The sequence below is a fragment of the Parasteatoda tepidariorum genome, chromosome 10 (genome assembly GCF_043381705.1).
Source record: "Parasteatoda tepidariorum isolate YZ-2023 chromosome 10, CAS_Ptep_4.0, whole genome shotgun sequence".
Taxonomy (NCBI): domain Eukaryota; kingdom Metazoa; phylum Arthropoda; class Arachnida; order Araneae; family Theridiidae; genus Parasteatoda; species Parasteatoda tepidariorum.
The window spans coordinates 24,016,693-24,041,076 of NC_092213.1; the positions used below are offsets into that span (position 1 = coordinate 24,016,693).

At 26.1% G+C, this 24,384-nt stretch overlaps 1 protein-coding gene across 4 annotated transcripts; it reads left to right on the forward strand.

The window, feature by feature from the left end:
* The first annotated feature begins 8 nt into the window (after nucleotides 1-8).
* Nucleotides 9-23,237, forward strand: LOC107447881 (RPA-related protein RADX). 4 transcript variants are annotated; one of them, XM_043047618.2, is made up of 14 exons: nucleotides 9-154; nucleotides 2,353-2,529; nucleotides 4,405-4,549; nucleotides 5,352-5,480; nucleotides 5,977-6,155; nucleotides 7,823-7,902; nucleotides 10,496-10,729; nucleotides 10,887-10,966; nucleotides 11,116-11,204; nucleotides 12,289-12,420; nucleotides 13,467-13,670; nucleotides 15,096-15,459; nucleotides 17,003-17,198; nucleotides 19,678-23,237. In XM_043047618.2, exons 1-14 carry the CDS (start codon nucleotides 68-70, stop codon nucleotides 19,853-19,855), a joined length of 2,274 nt encoding a protein of 757 aa, XP_042903552.1. In that variant the 5' UTR covers nucleotides 9-67; the 3' UTR covers nucleotides 19,856-23,237. The 4 variants fall into 4 exon arrangements, with proteins under 4 accessions (XP_042903552.1, XP_015918401.2, XP_071042238.1 ...); XM_016062915.3 differs by lacking the exon at nucleotides 7,823-7,902 and adding an exon at nucleotides 8,366-8,445; XM_071186136.1 differs by having other exon boundaries at nucleotides 73-1,803.
* Nucleotides 23,238-24,384: the final 1,147 nt, after the last annotated feature.

Below are 24,384 nucleotides of genomic sequence, written 5' to 3' on the forward strand. Positions count from 1 at the left end.
AATTTATCTTATCGCTATGGCAACGTTATTATTAAAAATATAAATAAAAACGAAACCATGCATTATTATGGCAGGAAATTTAAGAAGACTTCGCAGTGTGCTGCGGGAATATAAATTAATTAGCGATAGTTCTCGTGTTCCTGGTGATTTTCAAGTATGCGGTTATTAATTTAGCCGTACTGAGAATTTTCTATATAATGAAATTAGTTGTTTTTATCAAAAACTTAGTGAAAGTTTACAGTAGTGTACCCCTTTCATTTTGGCAATTTTTTTTTTGTTCTTGCAGAAAACAGGGAAAATTACTTAAGAATGAGATTTTTAATAATAAGGATTCGCATTAAAAATAATCAAATGGAAGATCTCATATACAGTAAGACCTCTAGGTTACAGTGCCCAATCCAAAGGGCACCCTATTCCACATTCTAACCGAAATGAAGCAGAGATATTTGCTTTGCTGGAAATATCTTTTACATTTAATATTCTTTAGAAAAGTATTTACGAGCTATTAATTTGTTTGGTTTAGTATGTGATGGCCTGAACCAATTAATTCAATTCCATGAATCAATAATATAATCTCGCTTTCCTTTGTTGAAAACCAGCAAGTTTTACATTGATGTTGATTTATATAAGATGCTTAAAAATTTGTTGTGTATACCTCTTATCAAGATGTTGACTTATTCAATCAATTCTTACTATTATTCAATCAAATATAACTGCTTTCAAGTTAAGATATGAGATCAAATATTATGTATTTGAATATCTTCAAAGTAAATTATCATCTATATAGTAACTTACCTAGGAAGATATTTTTATAGGAATCACTTTTCCCTTTTTTTTAATTTATATAAATCACTTTTTCAGATTGTTGTTTTTTAATTGTTAGCTGATCACAGAATTTATTTTTATTTGTTGTTGATTAATCATCACTTTGATTTAAAATAAACATGCCTTCTACATTTTCATATAATAATTAATTATTTACACATAAAAACACTCTTATGTTTTTAGTATTTGCAAAAATAAGAAAGCAACATTCTTTTAAGTATATAATATTTGTTAAGTACTATGCTGTGTGTATTGTGATAAATATAAATAAGATGATATAAATTTTAATCTGATGCTTCACTTAATATGAATGGCTTAATCTTGAAAATTAATGAAAAAAATCCTTTCCTAAAAGTTAATGAATTTCATACTCTTTGTGGTGTGTACGAGCAGTGATTTCCCACCAGATGGAATCGTATAGTTTTTAGAGGGGATGAGGTTTATCTGTTTACATTTGATTTCTACTACAGATCATCAGAAAAGAAAATTATGTTATGCTTTCCCGAACTCTCAGATAAAAAGTTAAATTTAAAAAATCATTCAGTTTGTGTGTTGAAATTTTTTTGGTACTTTGCAAGATAAATTTCTTAAATTAAAAAATAATTCTCAACCAAAGTGCAGGTTGAAAGAAAAATCAATTAGTGAGTTTTAGCCTTTAATTCACAAGTGTTATTCATAAGTTTATGAATATCTTTATTTAAATTTTTAATTTCTAAATACAAGCAAATATGCTTTTTTTTCCTTCAATAATTTGCATAGAATTCAAAATCTAAGTCTAAAATCAAATGAGATTTTTTTTTTTTTGCCATAGCGATGTATTAAGTATTCTATTCATGCTGGTGTTGGTCTCATTTTGCAGATAAAATGACAGATATTTGTTGTAAATTGAAAAATTCAATGTGAAACTAAGAGAATTGATATAAGTGTTCTAATCGCTGGATGTTTATGCTTAAATAGCCAGTTAAAGATTTATTTATGGTAGTTTTTAGTTTATTTTTTACTAATTTCCCACTATATATGTGTGGCTCGATATATAAAAGTCCCTACTTTAACTATATAATAAAATAAAAAACTACCTAGAAATTTTGACTTGTGGCTTATATATGTAGAATTTGGAGTAATGTAATGAATTTGCTACCTTTTCAAATTGTTCTTTTTTTTAACATCATTCAAAACAATTTTTGTAAAAAAAAAAACGCTGATATTTCAGTATAATAATAAGATGTTTCTGCATATTGTTCTGCCATTTAGAGCACATTGAGGAAACTTGTTGATCTATGAGCTGTTGATATTAAAAAAAAAAGTGTGGCTCTTTTTTTTTGCCCAAGCCTTTTAAATATTCATATGTTATAGGCTTTTTACCAATCATATAAATCTAACAATGGCCAAATTAGTGATTTTTGTATATGTATGTCCATGGTGCCAACCATTATGTTTAATTGAAGTAATCATGTCAGTTTTTTAAAACTTTATTATGTCTCTCATATTTTTATACAAATGAAAAATATTTGCATTTTTTTTGTTTAGGTTATTTCTATTTACTGTTACTCAGCAGATTTGAATTTTTTGAAAGCATTGACACCACCTTTAGAAGATGAAAAGAAGGAAGTTATTTATTTGTATGATGTTTTACTCACAGATGGAGCTGAAAAGTTAAAATGTTTTTTAGCATTACCGTTAGGCCACTTGGTTCAGAAAAATGTGGTATGTATGAAATTTATTTAGAAAGTTAATTATTTATTATAAACTCTAACTATTTAATGCTTAATAAAGCTCAATATGAAATTAATTCAAATCCTTTAAATACGAAGATCATTGTTCAAAACAATCAGTAGGGTACAATTGAAGAGCTTTGTGGAAGAAAATTAGAGCCAATTTATTAAATGACTTTACAGCATGATTTAGTGTTCTGTACTCAAAGCAGTCCTTTGCATATTCCTAAAACTGGAAAGATTTTATCATTAATTGATCAAATCCTCTCTTTTCATGTTTCTCAACTAATCTCTTCAATTGCAAGCTTTAATAGAATATTTTCCATTTTTGTTTATTTAGATATTAAAGTTTATGTAACTTTAAAGTTATTTTAATTAAATTTATGCATATAAAATAAAAAAAAACTAATAATAAAGATTAATACAGGCATTCTAAGAGGTTTATCTTTTGAAATTCTGATCTGTATGCCTCAATTACTTAGAGTTGTAAACGAAAACAAGGCAGAAGTTTTTGACACACTGTTTTTTTTATTTTTTATTACAAACTTATTAAAAGAATGTGTTTTTTTTTTCCAAGTTTGTATGACTGTTGTAATTTATTTTTAATTAGAATTATAAATTACTGGAAGTGGTTCATATTTAAGTATATACTTGCTCTAAGAAGACAAAAATGATTTTGAAAATTGAAGTATTTATGATTTGAATTAAAAATTTATTTTTTAAATGAAATGTTAGCATTTAATTGAAAAAAAATGGTCAATTGATAAAATGTTTCTACTTCTAAAATGTTGACATATGCAGTTTTCCCCCTTAGCAATTTTAGAAGGGTGGCCCACCCCACTTGCCCCTTCATCCCTATATGTGTGCCCATTTTGTGTCACCATCCCTTAAAAACACTGCCTTTTTATTTTATTTTTCAGGAAAAGGTTGTTTTCTTAACCACCTGTTTTAATGAAAAGTTCACTTCTAATTTATTTAGTTATTGAAAATTGATTAAATTTAATTATTAATTTCATTCTTTCATTTTAATACGATTTTTCTTATGTTTTCTAGTTATTTAGTTAAAATTCACATGATTTTCGGCCCTGGAGATATTCATATCTTTTATTTAGGGTATATAAATTTTTTACTAAATTTTTTTCTGATTTAAAATTTTGACATTATTTTTTTAAGTAATTACCTTTTTTTTAAAAAAAAGAAAAATGCTCCTTTAAATGTTTATTTTCTCTCAATTTTCAGTTTAAAATATAAAGAAAGCTTTAAAATTGTTTATCAATTAATGCTTTTTTTTTTAAGTTTACTGTTTTTTAAAGAAAGTTTAAGCATAAAGATTTTTTTTTAACTTGCCTTTATTTATTTTTCAAAAACTTCAAATTTTTCCATTATTTTGATAATGAGTGAGAATTACTATGTGAAATATACACATTAAATAATATGAGAGGGTAATTTAAAAATTGAGGATAAAATTCTGTTTTTACATAAAATTACACATTTTGATTAAAAATTTTAACAGTAAAAATCCTTTTAAAACTTAAAGTGCCCTTTTCTGTAAGGAAAAACCCCGCCCTTTTCTATTCTTAGGGCTAACTCTGCATATGTGCTATTGAACTACATAAAAAAATTATATTTGGGAAAATAAAAATTGAACATTCCATCATCTTCACCATAAGCTGAGACTTAGCGCTACAGTTATCATAGGTCAGAGGAAAAGAAATACTAACTCCAAAATGCATTATCTAGTAACTTCCTTCATTTTTTTAAATCATTATAAATGCAGTAAGTATGAATTCAAAAATGTATATTGCTACTTTATTTCTTTTTATATTTGTTTATTATGCTACAATTTACCTTTTTATATTTTTTAAAGATAAAAATTGGAATCCATGTCCAGATTGAAAAAGCAAAGCTGTGTTATCTTGAAGGAGAGTATAATGATTCACATATTGTCCAGTATGTTTTTTTAGAGGCTTTAAAAATTGTTGAGTATGACCCGATTATTCTTCCAGACCTTGGTAAGCATATGTCATGCTCTACCTTCAATATGTAATTGCAGTTTTTTTTCTTTTTATCAAGTTAATTGTGTAAATTTTTAAATTTTAATTTGTATAATTTATTTTAAAGATATTTTAGAAAACTTGAATTATTAAAATTTAATGTTTGACATTTTGTTTTATTTAAATAGGCCGTGATATGATGCTTTTCTAATTGAAAATATTTTAATCTCACAAAAACATTTTAAACTAAGTTTATAATAAGAATTTGATATAAAATATGCATGTATGAACAGGGATCTACAAATATCAGTCATCTGATTGCTTTGGAACTAAAAAATGCAAAGTCCTCTCCACGTAATGTAAATGAGGGTTAGTTCCATCAAAAATTCCTCCAGGAAGGCAAATTTCTCCCAATACTTGTTCCGGGAGTTTACTTGTCTTCTGAATTAGGTTTAAAATTACAAGGCTACGGAGTAAAACATTAGTAGTCGTAAATGCAAAATCGGGTTGGCTGTTCAATGACGATTATAAAATTAAATATAATTTGGTGATATTTTTTTTCTCCCTTTATAAAACTTTTAATATTTTATGCATTTAAAACATTCTAGGTTTTTGGCCCTCTCACTATTTTAATTTTCACCGTTTTTTATTTTTTTTCCAAGTTATGCTGATGCTAATCTTAGATTTTAGGCTTTCTTGAAGAAAAAAAAATTAAGTTTAAATATATTATTAATAAATGTAGGCTCTTAATTTTACTAGAGCATAAAACAATAACTTTTTTAATAAGATTTTAGTTTTAGTTAAATTTTTACTTTTTTAGGTGCAATAAGATTTACAGAATCTGTAAATTACAGAGAGACTGATCTTGTTCCCTTAGTTACTGGACGGAAGTGTTATGTTAATCCTTGGATTCCTGTTTTGCCTTATGGAGAAGAGTGTACTGACAACAGTAAGTTACTTGTTTTCGCTTCTAGGAGAAGTCATTTATCTTAACATAGACATTTGCGTAAATTTCTTTAATTTTTCAATTTTGTGTATGGTTATGTATGATGACATGATAAATCTTTTAGGAACTTATATTTGTTTAAGAACTTTATTTTCTTCATTTTTTAACCAGTTATATTTAAAAATTTTAAATTCTTGATTGGAAAATAATGTATAAATTAGATTTAATTTTCCCATGAATATGTTATTTATTATAAACTTTCGTTGTCCTCCTGAACTCATTGGTTTGAGATTTCACATTGACTATGTACCCACAAACTCACTCACTATTGATTGATGTAAAAGCCTTACCCTGTCGCTTTTATTTTTACTACAAAATCTGTAGAACTTTCTAATCAAATTTTGTTTTGTTTCTCCTTCATGTATGATCATAATTTACCACATGTAAATGTCTTGAAAATTATTATTAAGAAATGTTTGTAAAAAGGTTGTTTTTTTAGGTGCATTTGAGTACAATGAAGATGAGGATGTACCACAGAATATTTCATCACTTCAAGATTTAGCAGATGATTGGATGAGACTGCCAAAGCCTTATCCTACATTATTTGTACGAGTCCTAGCCAGAGGAATTTTACATTATTATGGATTTAATAAAAATGACAGATCTCACCCTTTTTTGGTAATTAGATTCTTTGTACACTTGCGGCCACAGAACAAGAAAATCAGGGAGAGCAGGAACCATCTTGAAAAATCGGGGAATTTACCAAAATACCGAAAATTAGGGAAAATGAGTAAATTTGAGTTTGAAGTGCTTGGAAATATTTTTGAGGATGTTTTTTCCAAGACAGTTAGGTGATAATTAAATTTATTTTTTAAATTTTCAACCCTAACTGTAAGTTTAAGTGTTTTGTAATATATTTTATGTGTAAGAATTATGCTTATCTGAAAAATTAATAGTAAAATTTTTACATTTTGGTTACAAAAGTCAGGAATGTTTTAATACAATCAATCTGTGGAAGTCAGGTAATTTTTTTTTTATGAATGTTTATGGTCACTCTGTTGTGACTAATCTTTAAGAATGTAGGAAAAAAAATTCTGTAAAATTAAAAAGGAAAAATCAAACCAATTCTGTGCTTTGCAAGTTTTTTCCAACATATTAATGTGCATTTAGTTCTAAAGATTTATGTGAGAACATTAGTGATGCACCAGTTATATATGTTAAGCATAGTTAGATGATATAGAAGCACACACACACACCGTGCTTGGATACATTGATGGTGATTCTCCAATTTTGCAGATACTTTGTTAATATTTATTGTAATATAAAAGAAAGTACCCACTAGCGCAAGAAAAGTTTGCAGGGGGTATATGAAGCAGGCGGTGTAATCATGATTTATCCCATCGGTCGAGCTTACAATCAGCTGATTTTTTACAACTCAACTCGACTTGCTTTACAACAAAAATAGACTATTGCAGTGATAGTTGGAAATTTTTTAATGTAATTTCGTATGGAGCAAAGTTACTAATATTACTTAATATGATAATTATTTTGTATGATTGTAGTTCCATGTATAACTATTAATATCAATGTGCATGTATATGTATATATATTGTTAATAATAAATTAAAATACTATATAGCTAACTGATTTCGTACATTTAATAAAATTATTTTATTATCAAAAATATTATGAGATTACAGGTACTTTTGGATTGTGTGCGCAGATACTTTATGTTTTTATTTTACTATGATATTAAGAGTTCTAAACTTTATTTATAAAATATATAATGTACACAATTTTAGAACACCATAAATATTTTGTCTCTTCTATATGAATACTTTAATTAACTTCTTATCCTTTATTAGAGTTAGTAACTATTAATTTTTAATTCAAGTTACTAACTATTTCTTACTTATTAGAGTAAATAATTACTAATTTATTATGATATTTATGACCATTACTAATTAATTGGAGTTAATATTACAACTTTTCATTAGTTAAGATTAGTTTCATTAGTTCATTAGTTTGCTAAAAAAGCAGGCCAATCTTCACTTTTATGTTCTTAATGTTTTTTCTTTTTTTCCCTGTTAGATGCTTAAAATATACTATATTAAAAATGTATATAAAAAGTTAAAGCTGACATTCTCTCTCTAAATTTTAATCTTACGTGGAAAATTTAATATTTAAAACTTGGAAAAAAAATATTTAAATTGTTTATGTAGAATTCAAAAAGGTATAGTAAAAATGCAAAATTAAAATTGTAATTATAATAATGTTTTTTCCTATGTTTGTTTTCAATTCAGTTCATACATATTATTGATTTCACAATATGTTCTATATTGCAGTCCAAAATAGTTGTTGGAGATTCTGCCAGTACATGTCACTGTGTAGTTTTTGGCAAACTTTCTCTACCTCTCTATTACAAGTAGGTTACAGAATTTAATTTAGTTCAGTTATTTAATTTCAACTCAGAATTTANTCATTATGATATTTATGACCATTACTAATTAATTGGAGTTAATATTACAACTTTTCATTAGTTAAGATTAGTTTCATTAGTTCATTAGTTTGCTAAAAAAGCAGGCCAATCTTCACTTTTATGTTCTTAATGTTTTTTCTTTTTTTCCCTGTTAGATGCTTAAAATATACTATATTAAAAATGTATATAAAAAGTTAAAGCTGACATTCTCTCTCTAAATTTTAATCTTACGTGGAAAATTTAATATTTAAAACTTGGAAAAAAAATATTTAAATTGTTTATGTAGAATTCAAAAAGGTATAGTAAAAATGCAAAATTAAAATTGTAATTATAATAATGTTTTTTCCTATGTTTGTTTTCAATTCAGTTCATACAAATTATTGATTTCACGATATGTTCTATATTGTAGTCCAAAATAGTTGTTGGAGATTCTGCAAGTACATGTCACTGTGTAGTTTTTGGCAAACTTTCTCTACCTCTCTATTACAAGTAGGTTACAGAATTTAATTTAGTTCAGTTATTTAATTTCAACTCAGAATTTAATCAGTTATTCTATAGATTTATTTTGAATATAAAAATGTATTTAGTGGTTTTGAGATTAAAAGCATTACAAATTTTGAAAATGTATCTTTGTTTAGTTGTTTTTTTTACAAAAAAAAAAAAATCATTTACCTTTTTTTAGTCTTGATTGTATTTTCTTTAAAATGAGCAATTTTAATTTAAAAATCTAAAAGTCTTGATATATGTATTTTCTTTAAAATTGGCAATTTTAATTTAAAAATCTAAAACCTGTACTATCTACACTACTTACAAAGAACGATTCATTATTAAAAAAAACAAAATATCCTTATTTAATTTTTTTATTATGTGCACAATCAAATTTTATTTTATGAAAAGTTGTTAAAGAGCTTGTTAAGAAAGTGTTTTCAAGTATATTTCTGATTAATTTAACACAAAGATACATTTGCTTCCATCCTTTACTTTAAAGCTGAGTTTCTTAAACTGTGGATCACGACCCCGATTGGGGTTACAGGACCTGCAGCAGGGGTCGCCAAAAATTTTATTAATGTTGATATTTCTTTAACTTATTACAATAATTTTACGATTACCAAATGTTTTTGAGTAATGTATTTAAAAATGGATAAAGATAATTGTGAAAGGCAACATTTTCGTCTTTACTATAAAATCAAAGTGTTGATCACACCTAAAAAATACGGCAGAAATGCTTTATCTTGCAGTGTCGACTTTTTTGCCAAAATTTGATAATGTAATTAAAAAAAGGCCCACCATTCTCATTGATACTTAATAGTAAATCATATGGTTGAGGTTGAATTTTCCTAATTAATTGAATTTATTTTTATTGTTGTATTATGCTTTTAAAGTTTGTTACTAATTTAAAATTTTCACATTGCTCTATATTTTAAAATTATAAATTAAAGTTATTGATCTGTAACTGCATTAATGTTGGATTTGTGCAATGCTTATGGGGTTTCACAAAATTTTTGTAAATACTATTGTGTCCTCACACCAAATAGTAAATTTTTGGTCTGTGTTCATTATCACAATATTAAATCATGATTGAAGGCAGCTGTATGAGTAATAAATTCTGGTATAATTATACTTTTTATTGTTCAGTTATGCACTGTTTACACACTTCAATTTATAAGTATTGAATGTTCAATTATTACTTCACAGTTCTCGTGTATTTGCAATCTTAATGCTTAAGTGCTTTGTTTACATCATATAAACTGCTTAAATTTTGATTGTATATACTTCCTATCCCATTTTCTAAATTCTTCTCTCAAATCTGAGTTCTTATTTCTCTAATCTCTATTAAGGTAGAAACTTTTCTCAGAATCAAATTAGTGGAAAATATATTGTATATTATTATTAAAAGCTGTGTGAAGACGTCAAATTTTTTTTATGAGCGTCTAAGTTGAAAATTTTAATATAAAATTTGAGACATCTCTAGTTACTTGCCTGCATAACCGTATGATGAGTTTATTTAATATAATTGTTAATTATACACAGACTTAGATGAAATGAAAAACTTTCTGCAAATACATCTCAATTGAAAAACTTTCTACAAGCAATTTACTCTTGTAAATAGTTTCACCTTTTTCCATGTTGCCTAATTTTGTCAAAATTTGTTAAAAAATCATTGATTTTTTTAAAAAAGTGTTTTAATTTTATAAAACTCTATATTTATCATCATATATATCAGAATATATTTCTTTAAATTTAGCAATTTTTTGAAGATATTCAACTAGTTATTGAATTAGAAAATTTTCTGTTGTTGAATCTGAATTTTCTAAAATTTACACCGGGGTAGAATATGGAAATTTTGACAGTTTTTTATATTTTTTATAATGAGCAATATTTAAAAATTTTTCCACTATGGTGTCAAATTTCCTCGAACAGCATTAACGCATTCGTGTATATTATGCATATCTGATTACAGATTTTTAGGTTTATATGATATGCTTATTTTAATGTAAAAACTATACATTGGCAATAATTAGCAATTTTTTTTTACTAGTGCTACTCCAGGTACTATTTTGCTGATAGAAAACTATACAATTGCAAAACCCCTAAAGTTGCTCTTGCCTCGATTACGAGGGAATGCAGGTAATCTGAATTCTCTCGATATTGAAATTATTATTGGTGACACATCAAAGGTAAAGATAGTGCCACCTGACAACAATGTACTTCTTATGCAAATTACATTATTGCCAGTTGTGGAATTTTCATTTGGAGATCGAGCTTCATTGGAGTAAGTATTTAAAGTTTTAATTACTATTCGATTGAATTTTCGAAATTTAACCCATTTAATATTTGATAATTTGCGATATAATTTCTGTTTCATAGAAATAAAAAATCAGTATTAATTTTAAGTTGATATTAAATATGAAATTGTCTTTTATTTACAGGTTGGCAGCCAATGAATCTACCATAGATATAGTTGGTTTGATTACATATGTCAGTTTATTCCATCGCTTTGTATATAAATGTAAGTGTTTTTATGTTATTTTTTCAGCTTCATAACACTAAATTTCAAATATTAAATTTTAATGTTTGCAATGTTACATATTTTTAAAAACATACTGTATATTGTTATGAAAACTTTTTTTAATAACAACTGTAACAATTTATTTTCAGTTGGCAAAATTCATGCTCGTGTATATGTTGAACTTGTTGATAGCTCTAGTCAATTACCATTTGTGGTTATTCTCTATGATAATGGCTTAGTGAGTTTTTTATGTGATTATATCTATCTGTTACTGTTTTAAAAATATATGAAATGAAGGATGCATTAGATCTCTGTAAATATACAACATCTAATCATGTTGTATGTTACTGAATATAACTAGTGGGTGAATACAAAACTATTTTAGACCATAAAAACATGAAATTTTAACTTTATTTTTAAAAACTATGCTTAAGCTTTTAAACTTTGGCGAATTTATACAAAATTTTCAATGATTATCTCAATATTATAATTCCATTAGTTGCCCCTTGTTTGTTGCTTGATCTAGGACTTACTTCATCTTTTTGTAGTTCATAATTACTATGATACAGAAATAGAATTGTTACATTAAAGATTGCAAAAGTGCTCTATGAATCTTCTGTTTAACTTTGGTTATAAGATAAAAATTTGTATCAGGTATTGAAAGGTTTATAGGAATGTACTAAGGTGGATCTGATTGCATCTAAATTATGTTATAGTTATCAAATGATTAGGAATTGAAACCTGATAGTTAAAACATTTTTCATTTAATATATATTATAATTTTATTAAAATAGTAATAATTTGATTTACAGAAACTACATTGATAAATGCTATTGAAAATTTAAGTAAATTAAATAAATAATTAATTATGAAGTTTACTATTAGTACATGTTTGCTCGTTTGCTTTCCAAGGGAAAAAATATGTCTTTATAAGTAGATTTCTATTATTTTTACACCATCAGTTTAAAGCTGATTTTTACGAATTCTTTAAAATATAACCTTTTATATTCTTTTTCCGAATGTAATCTTTTCTATTCACTCATCATCAGTTTCTGGGATTCTAATTAAATTATTCTTCAGCTATTCAGATTTAAATTATATTACGAATATAATTAAATTAATTGATGTACCTCTCAAACTATGAACATTTTTCAGTCATTATTGATCATTTTTTATTAATATGTTTATGTAAGGTAGAAAATTATTTTAAATAATTTACTTGTTATGCTATGTCTTTAAGTATTCATTTTAGTTTATCATGTTAAAAAGTTGTTTTGAGCTTTTGGTAAGTGAGTTTAAAAAATTAATATCTATAAATTCAGAGGTTTCCTGTTGATGATCTACACCCTGGACAAGTGCTTGTTGCTACTCACTTGAAAGTGTGCCACCTTCCAGATGATGTGCTTTCTAGTTTTAATGTTCGCACATATGTTAAAGCCACACATTATACAGAAGTAAGTTTTAAAATAAATTATTATTTTTTTAAAACTATTTTCAGTAAGTCTGAGAATGTTATTAAACTAAAAATTATATTTAAGAAATAAAAAAGCATACCTCATCTTTAAAAATTTGGGCTCATATATTTCTTTTCATATGTTCTGTTTTTTTTAGCAAATAATGTGATTAAGCTTATTATATAAACTTTATTTTAAGGAAGATGGTTTAAGAAATATTGAAAAAAAGTTTTTAAAAAAGCTATAAGGCTTTTTTTTAGCTGTCTAACTTATAAGCTTTTAAGTGCACAATTCTAAAGCTTCAAGATCTTAAAACCTTAAAATTAATTTATGAATCAAAGGCATCTACTACTGTTTGTATGGCTGATATTTTTGTTCTTACCCCCTTTTTTTATTCTGTGGTTACTTAATTTTTAATTTATTATTGGGAATTTTAAAGTTTTGCACCCTATTTTGATATGATAATAAACTCTTTAATAGTTTTCATTTTAGAACATTGTGTTCTTAGAAAAGCAAATCAATGATTCTAAAGTGTTAAAGATAATAAAATAAAAGAGATTAAGAGACCTATCGCTAAAAAATTACTTGCCAAACAAAATTTCATGGTCAGATTTTTCGAGGCTGGCACAAGATTTTTGAGGAGAATGGAATTCAGTAAAATTAGGGAAATTGTAACAATCTGGGTTTTGTTCAAAAACAAAAATTCAGTTAAAGTGCATAAAAAAAATACAATGGTGTAAAATAAAATTTAAAAATGAAACTTAATACGGTTGGATTAAGCCATAACATTTTATATCTTTCTGAAATTTCTTCATAGCCTCTATTCTAAACTTGACTTCAGCACTGTATTAATATTGTTTCCACATTTATACATGAAATATTTATATGAATAATTTATAATATGAAACTATTTTATGAATTTTACGTGATAAAATCATTTTGCATAACTTTTTTTTATGCATTGATAAAAATTAATTATTTTTTATATATTCTGTCTAAAATAAAATCTAGATTTTTTGTAATTTTATTATTTTTGTGCCAATAAGTTATATACCACACATACACCAGAGAGTCTGTATGTTCGATATCCTGCCGTAACAGCTGTTGCAAGTATCATTAGAGATCATCCCAATGAAGTGCAGTTCATTCAAGCAAATGTTCTTAGAGCTGGTGGTGTTCCAGTTTTTCTAAAAGGATACAAAACTCTAGAAGGGTATAAAAACAGTTTTGGACATAGCCTTCATGGAAAAGTAAATTTTCTTAATTATTATTGTTTAACCAGTTAATAAATTATGCACTATAACAAATACATATTTGCCACAAATTTTTAAGAAGTTGAATAGGAGAGGAAATAGGAAGCTTCAATTTTAAATGCTTACTTTTAATTAGCTGAGATGAAATTTTATGAATTAATGTTTTTTTAGCCTTTTATTTTACTTCTTCACAAGTAAAATGGAGTACATAGTGTTTTTTATTGAAGTGTTTAATTTAACAAATCGATCCCAAATAATACAGAAAATGTATCTTTCACATAAAAAAGATGTATTTTGTTAAAATTTTTTATATTTCCTTGTTTTAGTTGCATTAAAAATGAATTTAATATTAATTTGTATTTTATTTTATACACTAGGTTTCCAATTCTCTGTATTATTTGGAACCAAATTCGTTTTTTTCAATTAAATTAATCTGATGAAATAAAAAATATCTTGTTGTCAAATGAAATATGTAAACCCTTACATTGTAATTCAATGATTAAAAAGATATTGATACATTTGAGTAATATTTTCTGTTTATCTTGGTTCTACTGATAGTTTCTCATTATTTGAATGTAATGATAAGCTATTCTCTTGAAATTTTAAAAATTTATCTTTATTTGCTTCATTTTTTTCCCTAAAGCTATCGGATAAAAAGTTCAAAGCTACCAGTGCATAAACTTTTTTGAATTCCCACCAATTTTGAAAGATAAACATTACTCAACACTGCCTAAAAGAAAATATTTTTTAAGTTGTTAAATAGTTAATAGTTGTTAATAGTTGTTAAATTTTTTTCCTCTTTTAATTATTTGATTGAAAATATAATGACTATTATGTTAAAAATTTGAAGTGCATATAGATTTTGGTAAAGCCCACTTGTAAAAATATTTTAATTGTTCTAAATTTAATTCGTTTTTAAGCATGTTGAAATCAATTTTTTACATATCTATCAAATAAGCATTTTATTTTTTAATATTGTCAGATTAGACTGCAACATGTAGTATAAATATTTTAGTAACTGATACTGAGTCAAATATTTTTCAAAATCAATTAAACCAAATGCTTTTATTTTTAATTATTTTTTGCGTAATCAACTGAACTAATTTTTTTTTGTTGAAATATTTTAAATTTTTCAACTACTATTAAAATATCTGCAGATTTAAATTATAATTTTTTGATCACAATAACATAAAATTCTAAAGTATTGAATAGTATTTTTTTTCTTAAACTGGCTATTGATTTCTAGAAACGCCAATGCCAATTTTTCATGAAACTAGCACTCTCAAAAATCTTTAAGTCATTAGCGAGAGGCAGTTCTATCTACTGAGAAATTTTACTGGAATTTCTAATAAAATCTATTTTAATATTTTCTTTAAACTCGATTTTTATTTTTTTATTTTGTTTTACTTTTTTCTATTTAAGATGATACCAGGAGCATACTGGAAAACAGCTCTAGAGAGTTTAAGCTATAGAGAGAGGCGCTGTGTAACTTTAGGAGGTTTTATAATCCAAGTCGATTATTGTGATATGCAAACTGTGGACTCACAACAACCAGTTTATGGGTGGTCTTATGCTGAAAATATTGCTACCAGACGGACAATATTTGTAAATATTAAAGCCAGGTATAAACTTGGTAATTTAGATGTCCTAAATCCTGTACAAAATGTGAAAAGTTTGTTCCCAAGTCAGTACTCATCTCAAAATGAAGAAATTTTTAAAGCATATAGGCAATTTCCTGCTTGTGATGCAGCTAACTGGACCCCATCAAGTGATGAGGAATTAGAAAGTAAGTTTTATTCAAAAGTCTATATTGTTGATTTACAAAAAGCTACCACTAAATTAAGTTACATACCTCTAAAACAATTTATCAAATTCAAAATTTTAATTGATTACATAGTTTAAGGGTCTATATATTAAAATATTTTAGAAGGAAAATATATTTTTTTTCGATATTTAATTTTTTAATTCATAATTTAACCCTTTCGCGAAAATTTTTTTTTATACAACAGGACAATTTTGGTTGTGTAAACTATGAGTGAGACAGCGTTATGTACGGTAGCGCCATCTATGTTCTGTGAATGAAAATACCTCAAAAAATATTGGCAGGGCTGGTGGGAAAGTCTCCCATTAGACAGGGAAGCATTCTGTCCCGAAATTTTTTTTTGAAATTTGCTTGGGACGTATATGTCCCGTTAGGCATGAAAGGGTTAAACAAGTTCATTTTAAAGAAATATTTGGTTAAAATTTCAATACAGTTAAAGTAATTTAATGCCGGCTATAGCTAAGATTAGATTTGTGAATTGCGAAATTTATTAAGGTAATCTAAAAATAACAATGCCATAAATCTTTAATTAAGAATCTAGAATTTTCTTAGAATTCTGAAATTTGTTTAGATTATCTAAAAGTAATATTTCCATAAATCGTTACATGAAAATCTAGATTTCTTTTACAATCATGAAATTTATTGAGATAATCAAAAATTAACACTTCCATAAATCTATTTTAAAACCATATTTTTAAACTGGCTGATAGCCGCCACTTATCTGAAATTCTACCAAGTTCTTGTGAATATATATCTTTCTTATGGCAACTATAATAGTTATCTTATCTTAAAGTTACTTTAATAATTAGAAATCAAAAATGCATCTATGTGCAAATGAACAACCTTGTATAAGGTTAGGCTAAAAAAAAACTTTTTTTTTCTTTTTTTACTATTTCAAAAGTTGTACTAAATCTGTAAAAATTTTGTAATTTTATTGTTTTATGCCTGTCCTATCTGTTAACCTGCATATTTCTAATCAAATTATGCAATTCTCCTTTCTTATGGCAACTATAATAGTTATCGTATTTTAGGGTTACTTTTATAATTAGAAATCAGAAATGCATATATGTGCGACTGAACAACCTTGTATAAGGTTAGGCTAAAAAAACTTACTTTTTTTTCACTAATGCAAAAGTTGTACTAAATTAGTAAAAATTTTGTAAGTTTACTGTTTTATGCCTGTCTTATCTGTTTACCTGCGTATTTATACTAAAGTTATGCAATTCTCCTTTCTGTCCCATGGTGTACAAGGCTCAATTTTCAATGCTGTACATCTTGACATGTGCTCGGCTTTTATGTTTATGTCTCATAAAGTTCAGAGATATTAGAAGACGAGAGATTGAACTAATGATGTGATGGTTTATCTTCGAGGTACTTGTAATAAATAAATTTCACAAGAATTGTAAGACCAATAAATAAAAATTATTTTAATAACTGTCCAATTTAAAAATGAAATTTTGTGATGCAATTCTTACTACATTAATTAGTTTTATTATTTTTCTTCCAGATTTACCTGTTCTTACAGAAGGTTATTATGTTATAACTATTGCCAGCTTACATTACCAAGCAATACTGCAATGTATCATGATACCTGAACCAAGTGCAAAACCTCACCCATCTCTTTTAGAAGCTTTAAATGGTGACTTTCTGCCTTTGCCATGTAAAAATATTGGTGTGTTCTTGAATGAACCTCCTAAATATACGTAAGGAAGTATCTTTATCTTATCGTCTATAAAAAAACTAAATAATCTTAATACGCAGGGCTCGAAAAAACTCAAAAATTTTACCCGTCCCCGAGGACGGCTTGTCCAACAATGTACCTGTCCTCCCTCGAAACTAACCCGTAGCTTCTAAATAAAAAAATATATAATTCTCTCTTATTTATTACTAACATTTATATAAATTGCTCTATGAATTAGTAGTTACTAGGATTACATTCTACAGTAAAAGAAATACTAGGTTACTAATAGTAAAACCTAGTATTTCTTTTATGAAATAATTTAGATGACAAAGGTCAAGTTATCTGGAATGTCAATTTATCCGAGGGTACTGCATTTTCTAAATGAATCAAATATGACGTTTGACAGTTCCACAATCAAGCCAATGATTAACAGAGGTTTCTGCACAGAAATCTGAAAGGGGTTTTCCATTTAGGTAGATGTTCATAATTGCGTTTAACGCTTCTTGTTTAAGACCAGTACGTAACGTGTTTTTTTGTAAGTTCATTGCTGAAAAACCTCTTTCAACTGCTGCAATACTCCCAGACAGAGAAAACATCAATTCCACCATGATCAGTATGTTGCTGTGTTTCTAGATTAGAGGGTCATTTTAGAAGTGAGGCGTTAAGCTCTTGCAAGATAACAAAAATTGAAAATGTATCGCGAACATTAACAGGAAAATGGCCGTCCGTTGGATTCGAGAAATTTGTTGCCCGCGGGGAATTTTTGACAGCCGAGGACGGACAGTTTTTCGAGCTCTGTTAATACGTTTTGTTCTAAGAAAGAAATTTTAAGTGAGAAAATCTTAGCAATTCCTGGAACTTACTTTGAAATGGCCATTAAAAAAATTTCATTAGTTGCTACTTTAATTTCTAAAATGGAGGAGGAGGAGGGAAAAGGATAGGGAATGCAAAAAGAATCAGTCACCCCAAGTTTTTAATTCCAAAATCAAACTTTATACTCGTTATGAAATTCAATTATGCATTATGCAGACTCATACTTTCGTTAATCATTTTATTTCTGTCCAATTGTTACTGATGTACGATAATAAGTTTCTTACGACGAAGATATAAACAAGACCATTTAAAACTTTTATTATAAAGTGTCATGTTTATAATTTCTTTTCTGTTTTTTATGCATTGAAATTAAAATATATAATTTATTTTATAATGTCAGCAAACCTATCTGTAAATATTTTTCATATTATTTGTATTTTATTTTGTTAACAAGACCATTTAAAACCATTATAAACAAGACCATTTAAAACTTTTATTATAAAATGTAACGTTTATAATTTCTTTTCTGTTTTTTATGCATTGAAATTAAAATATATAATTTATTTTATAATGTCAGCAAACCTATCCGTAAACATTTTTCTTTTATTTTGTTCCAATCGAATCTCTGAATTTAAAGCAATTATATACTTATTTTTTACTTCAAATTGAGTTAGTTGTTGGTAAAAATTACTAATTATAATAAAAGGTTTGTATAAACTTAAAAATAAAAGGGTTCTGAATAAATTCTTCTGCATATTTAGCTATTTCAAAAAATTTTCGATTTAAATTTTTAAAATAAATAAAAATACAGAGATAAATAAAGATATTCTTTACAAAGTAATCAAGTAAGTAATATATAAAAATAATCCAATTTTGTGCTAAAAGGTTAAATTTGGCAAAAAGCAGAAATAAGTTTTTTAATCTTCAATATTTTATTTCAATATCTTATTATACAAAATTTATGTTGTTATGAACTATTCTCAATATTGTTTTTGTCATACTTATTTAAAATATTTAATTACAATGGCAGTTACAAGTACTAAGAATTAAATTTTTTATCTACTAATTTTATTAGGTGAGTCATAAATAACTTCTACTATCTGTTTGTTTACTGATCACTTTTAAAAGTATTTAGAACAAATCCTGAAAAAAGTTTAAAGTTTATTTTAATTTAATTAAAAAAATTCACTTAATTTTAAAAAAAAGTAAATTTTCTTTAAATTTATTTGTAATGTTTATTTGCTTACAATACTAGTTAAATAAAGCTTTAATGAATAAATGCATTAATAAATCACTATTTTGTTAGTACAAAATTTATTAATTTTAATGCAATGCAATTTTTTGTGTTATAGCTCCTTATGCAATAAAATTTACCTGCAAAAAATTAAATCAAATCAAAATATGAATTTCTAAAAAAGGAATACCCCTCTCATATTTTAAGCTATAATTTATGTTACAAATTAGACCTATTGCATTAGGCATGTGCATTTTTTCCATAAACCTATAAGTTGAATTTACATGTTTATGATCTAGTACATATTTTCCAGCACACTTTTAAATGTGTGATAAAATTGATTCCGTCTCTCTTATTCAACCGAATATTAAAAGTTTATTAAATATTAACTAAAAATAAATTCCTCTGGAGATTTTTTTTAATGATTTGCACTACAAGATCAAATATTTTGCAGATGGGATGAAGTTCAAGAAATCAGCAGAACAGCATCTGAAGTTTCTAATAGGACATTTGTATTTGCCATAGAATTGCATCGTTTAAAATCCAATGTCATCATGGCTCATATGAAAAGAGCTTACATTTGTCCTCCTGACCAATTGCAAGAAGCCCTAGCAGATGATATTGTTCAGTAATGATTAGGTTTTAATATGTTTTTAGAATTATACATACATATTTTGATATTTATATTTCAGATGATAGAAAAACTGATTATGAAAAATATTTTTATATTTATTTTTAATTGTTTTATATTTAATTGTAAATTTCTTTGCTCAATTAAAAAAAATTATTCTCTAACTTAATTATCACAAAATTTTTAATGCATAGAATGCTAATTTGTAAACTATGCTTTCTATTGTTGCAAATGATTTTTAGTAATGGTTATAATTTGTGTTATTTCTACTAATAATGTTAATTTGCAATATTCCATTGTTTCGAGAAAAAAAATTCTTATTTTTCAAATAATTTTCCACAAACAATGAAATATGTTTCCTTATATTTAATAGTATAAATATTAATCAAAGTTTTATAAACATATCAAATAGAGTACACGAACAGAATTGAATTACAAAACAAAAGAGTTTCTATTAAAAAAATTGGTTTTGTTATTAAATTGTGAAAATAAAGGATTGTTCACAAATTTAATGAAAAAAAAATACAAATGAAATAAAGCATCATTAAAAAATTTGAGAAATAAGGCTTTTCAACAATTTTCAAAAGTCTTCCAGAACTATGAAGTTTGGACCACAGTCGTTGGAATCGTGGAAAATATTAGACTTAATTAAAATGGCTTGTAATATATATTCAAAATGTTATTATTTAAAAGAAAAAATGACTGTAGTAAGACAAACCCAATTTTATTTTTTTAATTCATTTGAAAAGTTTGCTCTTTGTTGATAATCCAAAACTTATTTTCATTCTCTGCTAATGTAACTTTCTTTACAAAAAGTTATAACATTTAAGAAGAAGAAAAAAAATGTGCCTGTGTTCTACTCTATTTAGAATTTTACAAAATCTCAATTTTTTATTTAGAAATATTTTTATTAACATGAAATATTAACAAACTATATATATTTGAGTATTTAAAGCTGAATATATACTCTACTTCATTAATTAGCAGAAATGAGTTTCAACAATCCTTTTTTATCAACTTAATTTCCAATTTTTTTCTGTTGATCTTCCATATAATTCTTTTAACCATTTTTACAACGAGTAATAGAACTAGGGAACATATGAGCTTATTGTGCTTTTTTTTTAAAAAAAAAGGAAAAAATTGCACATGAATAACGCACACTGACACTTAGAGGACAATTGCAAAGGTACCTTCAATGAGGTCTGCAGGCGATTGAACATAAACTTATAGAGAATTATACACAATTATAATAAAATAATGTATGCCGTGACATTAAAACAATATTTTGAACTCAATATGATAATGATTGACATGGATCAGGATAACATGCTGTAAGAAAAAGAAAATAACCATTAGCAAGTGATATAGGAGTGACTGGTATATTTATACCCTATTCTAATTTGCATTTAGTTGATGCCAACATTGATCTTATAATGAACTATAAAAATTTACCTTATAATTAAAAAAATGCAAATTACCGTTTTATGCGAATGCAAATGACAACTCTGCTACCTAGTGCTAGACTGCAGGACTACTAAAATTGAAAAAAAGAAATAAACCCCAAAGTGAAGAAAATATTATTTACGGAGTAACATAATTAAATCAGCAAGTATCTTCTGTCGATCTAAGGGCTACTACAAAATTGTATAAGCTCTATAGAACTATAAATCTTTTATTTTAAAAAGAAACACCTTATTATTGATTAGGTATGTCTCAATTCCTTCTTGTTATTGACTGTTTGATTATGTGTTAAAACATTTAATTCTTTTAAATTCCAACAGTAATGAGTTTTATGTTAATTATTTAGGAACTATCAATTTATCATTCTAAATCATTTTTAAAAAGTATGGCTCATCCAGACAAAATGTTGAAGTATTTTAAAACATAATTGTTGATGAAAAGTTTGAAAAAAGTACTTATTAAAGTAATTGCTTAAAAAAAGTTTAAACTTATTAAATTTATTTTGGTAATTTAATTATTATTGATTTTTACTGCTTTAAAATGATGTTCAATTAGAAAGTAGTTACACTAATCTTGTAAACTGTTTGGAAATATTAATAGCCATGTTAATACTTGAGAAATATTTTGAACTGAAACGTCATGTAATTGTAACCAATATTACATTTATTTTATCTGTATCAATTATGACTCATGACTTTTTTTGTTGATTAGTTCTATATTCGAGTTGTTCAAATGCGTGGACATAATAGTAAAATATTTATATTATAGTTGAAGGCTATTTCAACTGTGCCCATATCAGTGATTTATAAAAAAATTGCTTTGTCGATAAATGGTTTTTTTTGGAACCAACACAAATGTGAATTGAAAATGTGTTTTGAGAGCATAGAAGTAATTCCTTTCCTAAAATAAATGTAAGTGGATTGACATTCCATACAGGTGAAGCAAAAATGAATAACTGTTTGTGTGGCTTAAATATTGGAGCTAAAATTTTAGTTAAGATGAGTCATAAGAATTGTAGCCATTGTATGCAAATCCATTATGAAACAATCTGATTTATCTTTTTATTTTTCAAAATGAAAGTACTTGATTAAATACCGCCTATTTTTAAGACATAAAACCATTACAGTTTTAGTTTTTAGTAAATTTTTTTTATCCCCCACTGATTTTTAAAAAAATATAAGTGGGATATCTTTTATACCACTGCCCCTAAAAGAGTAGGCTGATAAAAATAAATATAATTATTATTAACCAATCCAGATCTGAGTACTATAGTTTGTCCATAGAAAGAACACCCCTCGCCACGAAATTTAAAGCCATTTGAAGCTATAGAAACAAGAAAGAGCACATTTCAAAGAGGGGAGCTTCTTTCTCCCCCGATTCCCTCTCTCTTGCAGACCCAAGCCAAAACCCGTCTTTAATTAAGTCATAACACTCCTACTTGAAATAGTTAAACCCCGTAACCATAGTCACCATCACTACTCTAGACGAATGGCTAGGGGAGTTCTTTACATAGACAAGCTATACTTTTGAAGGGTTAATAATAAACATTTCTTTTCAATGTCACTATGTTCAGTTGTCAATTATTTTCTTTCTAAAATATTTTAAAATTGTTTATTGTATGATTATTAAGTGTCTCTTGTTTTTTAAGTAGTAGTAAGTTTATGTAAATTTTTATTAAATAGTTTTCTAAGTTAAAATCACATTGATTAAAAATTCCTCTTATGTAGAAGTTAAAAAACAATTCCACAAGTTCATTCCACTTTTTAAAAGTAGGACAGACTTATGGATAAAAATTATTAATCTGTTTTATTCAAATCATATTTTTGTTACTCTTCGGGAGTATTTTTTCGATTCACTTGTACATATTCATCATTTATACTGTAAATAAATTATTTTTAATAAAATTTTTTATTTCAGTGTTATTTCATTTGTTTATGCATATACATCTTTTTTACATTCAAACATCCATGCGATAAACCGCTATTAGGTTGGTAAATGATTTCCTGATATCACTTGAGTTGATGAAAACTTTTTCAATTCTACTGCACTAACTTCATTTTGGTTTCAGCAAAACTAAATATTTTTTGAAACTTAAATTTGATTTGAATTTCCAAAAGAATTGTAAAATTTTTTCTCTAAATAAAATATTTATTTTTAAAAAAAATTCAAATCTGAAATTTTTTGTGTAATTAGAGTCTACTTACTTCAAATAGGTAAAATCGAACTTGACTAATGTGTAACTTTATTATTTTACCATTGTTTTTTTTTCCAATTCTTATCTGTTTAATTTTCGATTTAGGAGACAAGTATTTTATTTTATTTTACAACCGGTGTTAAACAGCCAATCGAATTTTGAGTTTACAACTATCATTGTTCAACTCTGTAAACTTTTGTTATTTTGAACCCAACCCAAAAAACAAAAATATATTTGATGTCAGCACTGTGATTGGTGCAAGCTGGGAGCAAAATTGGTTTTAACCGGCCATCGCTGGTTCGTTACTATTCTAACTATTTCAATATTTGAGACAGGTTTTGGCTTGAGTTTGCGAAAGAAAAGGAATCAGGGTAAAGAGAGAGAAGCTTCCCTCTTTGAATTGTGCGATTTCTTGTTTCCATAGCAGCAGGCAGTTTTAGACTTTGCAGCAAGGAGAATTCTTTCGACAGACAAACTATGCGACCTTGCTCATTTAAACAAAAGATGGTGTGTAATAAAAGGTAGCATCACAATGAATTTTTTAAATAAAATTACAGCAAATGTCCACATGGAACTAAAAATGTGAAATTTTCAAAAATATCCTTTGAGAGTCAACAACCAATTTTAAGGAAAATCGAGATGTTTTAGGTTGTAACACTAATCACATTGTAACATTGGTATTGTAACACTAATCACATTTATTTTTTCTTCAAGTGTTTTTCTAGCAAATAACTTTGTTTTAATGAAAAATGTTTTATATCTGTTTTGAAGTGATTTTCTTTTAAAAAAATAAAAATTTAAATTCAAAAATAGCAAGTGCACAAAAGACTTATGTTTTATGTTACATACATAAAAAGAAAATGACAGAAACATGG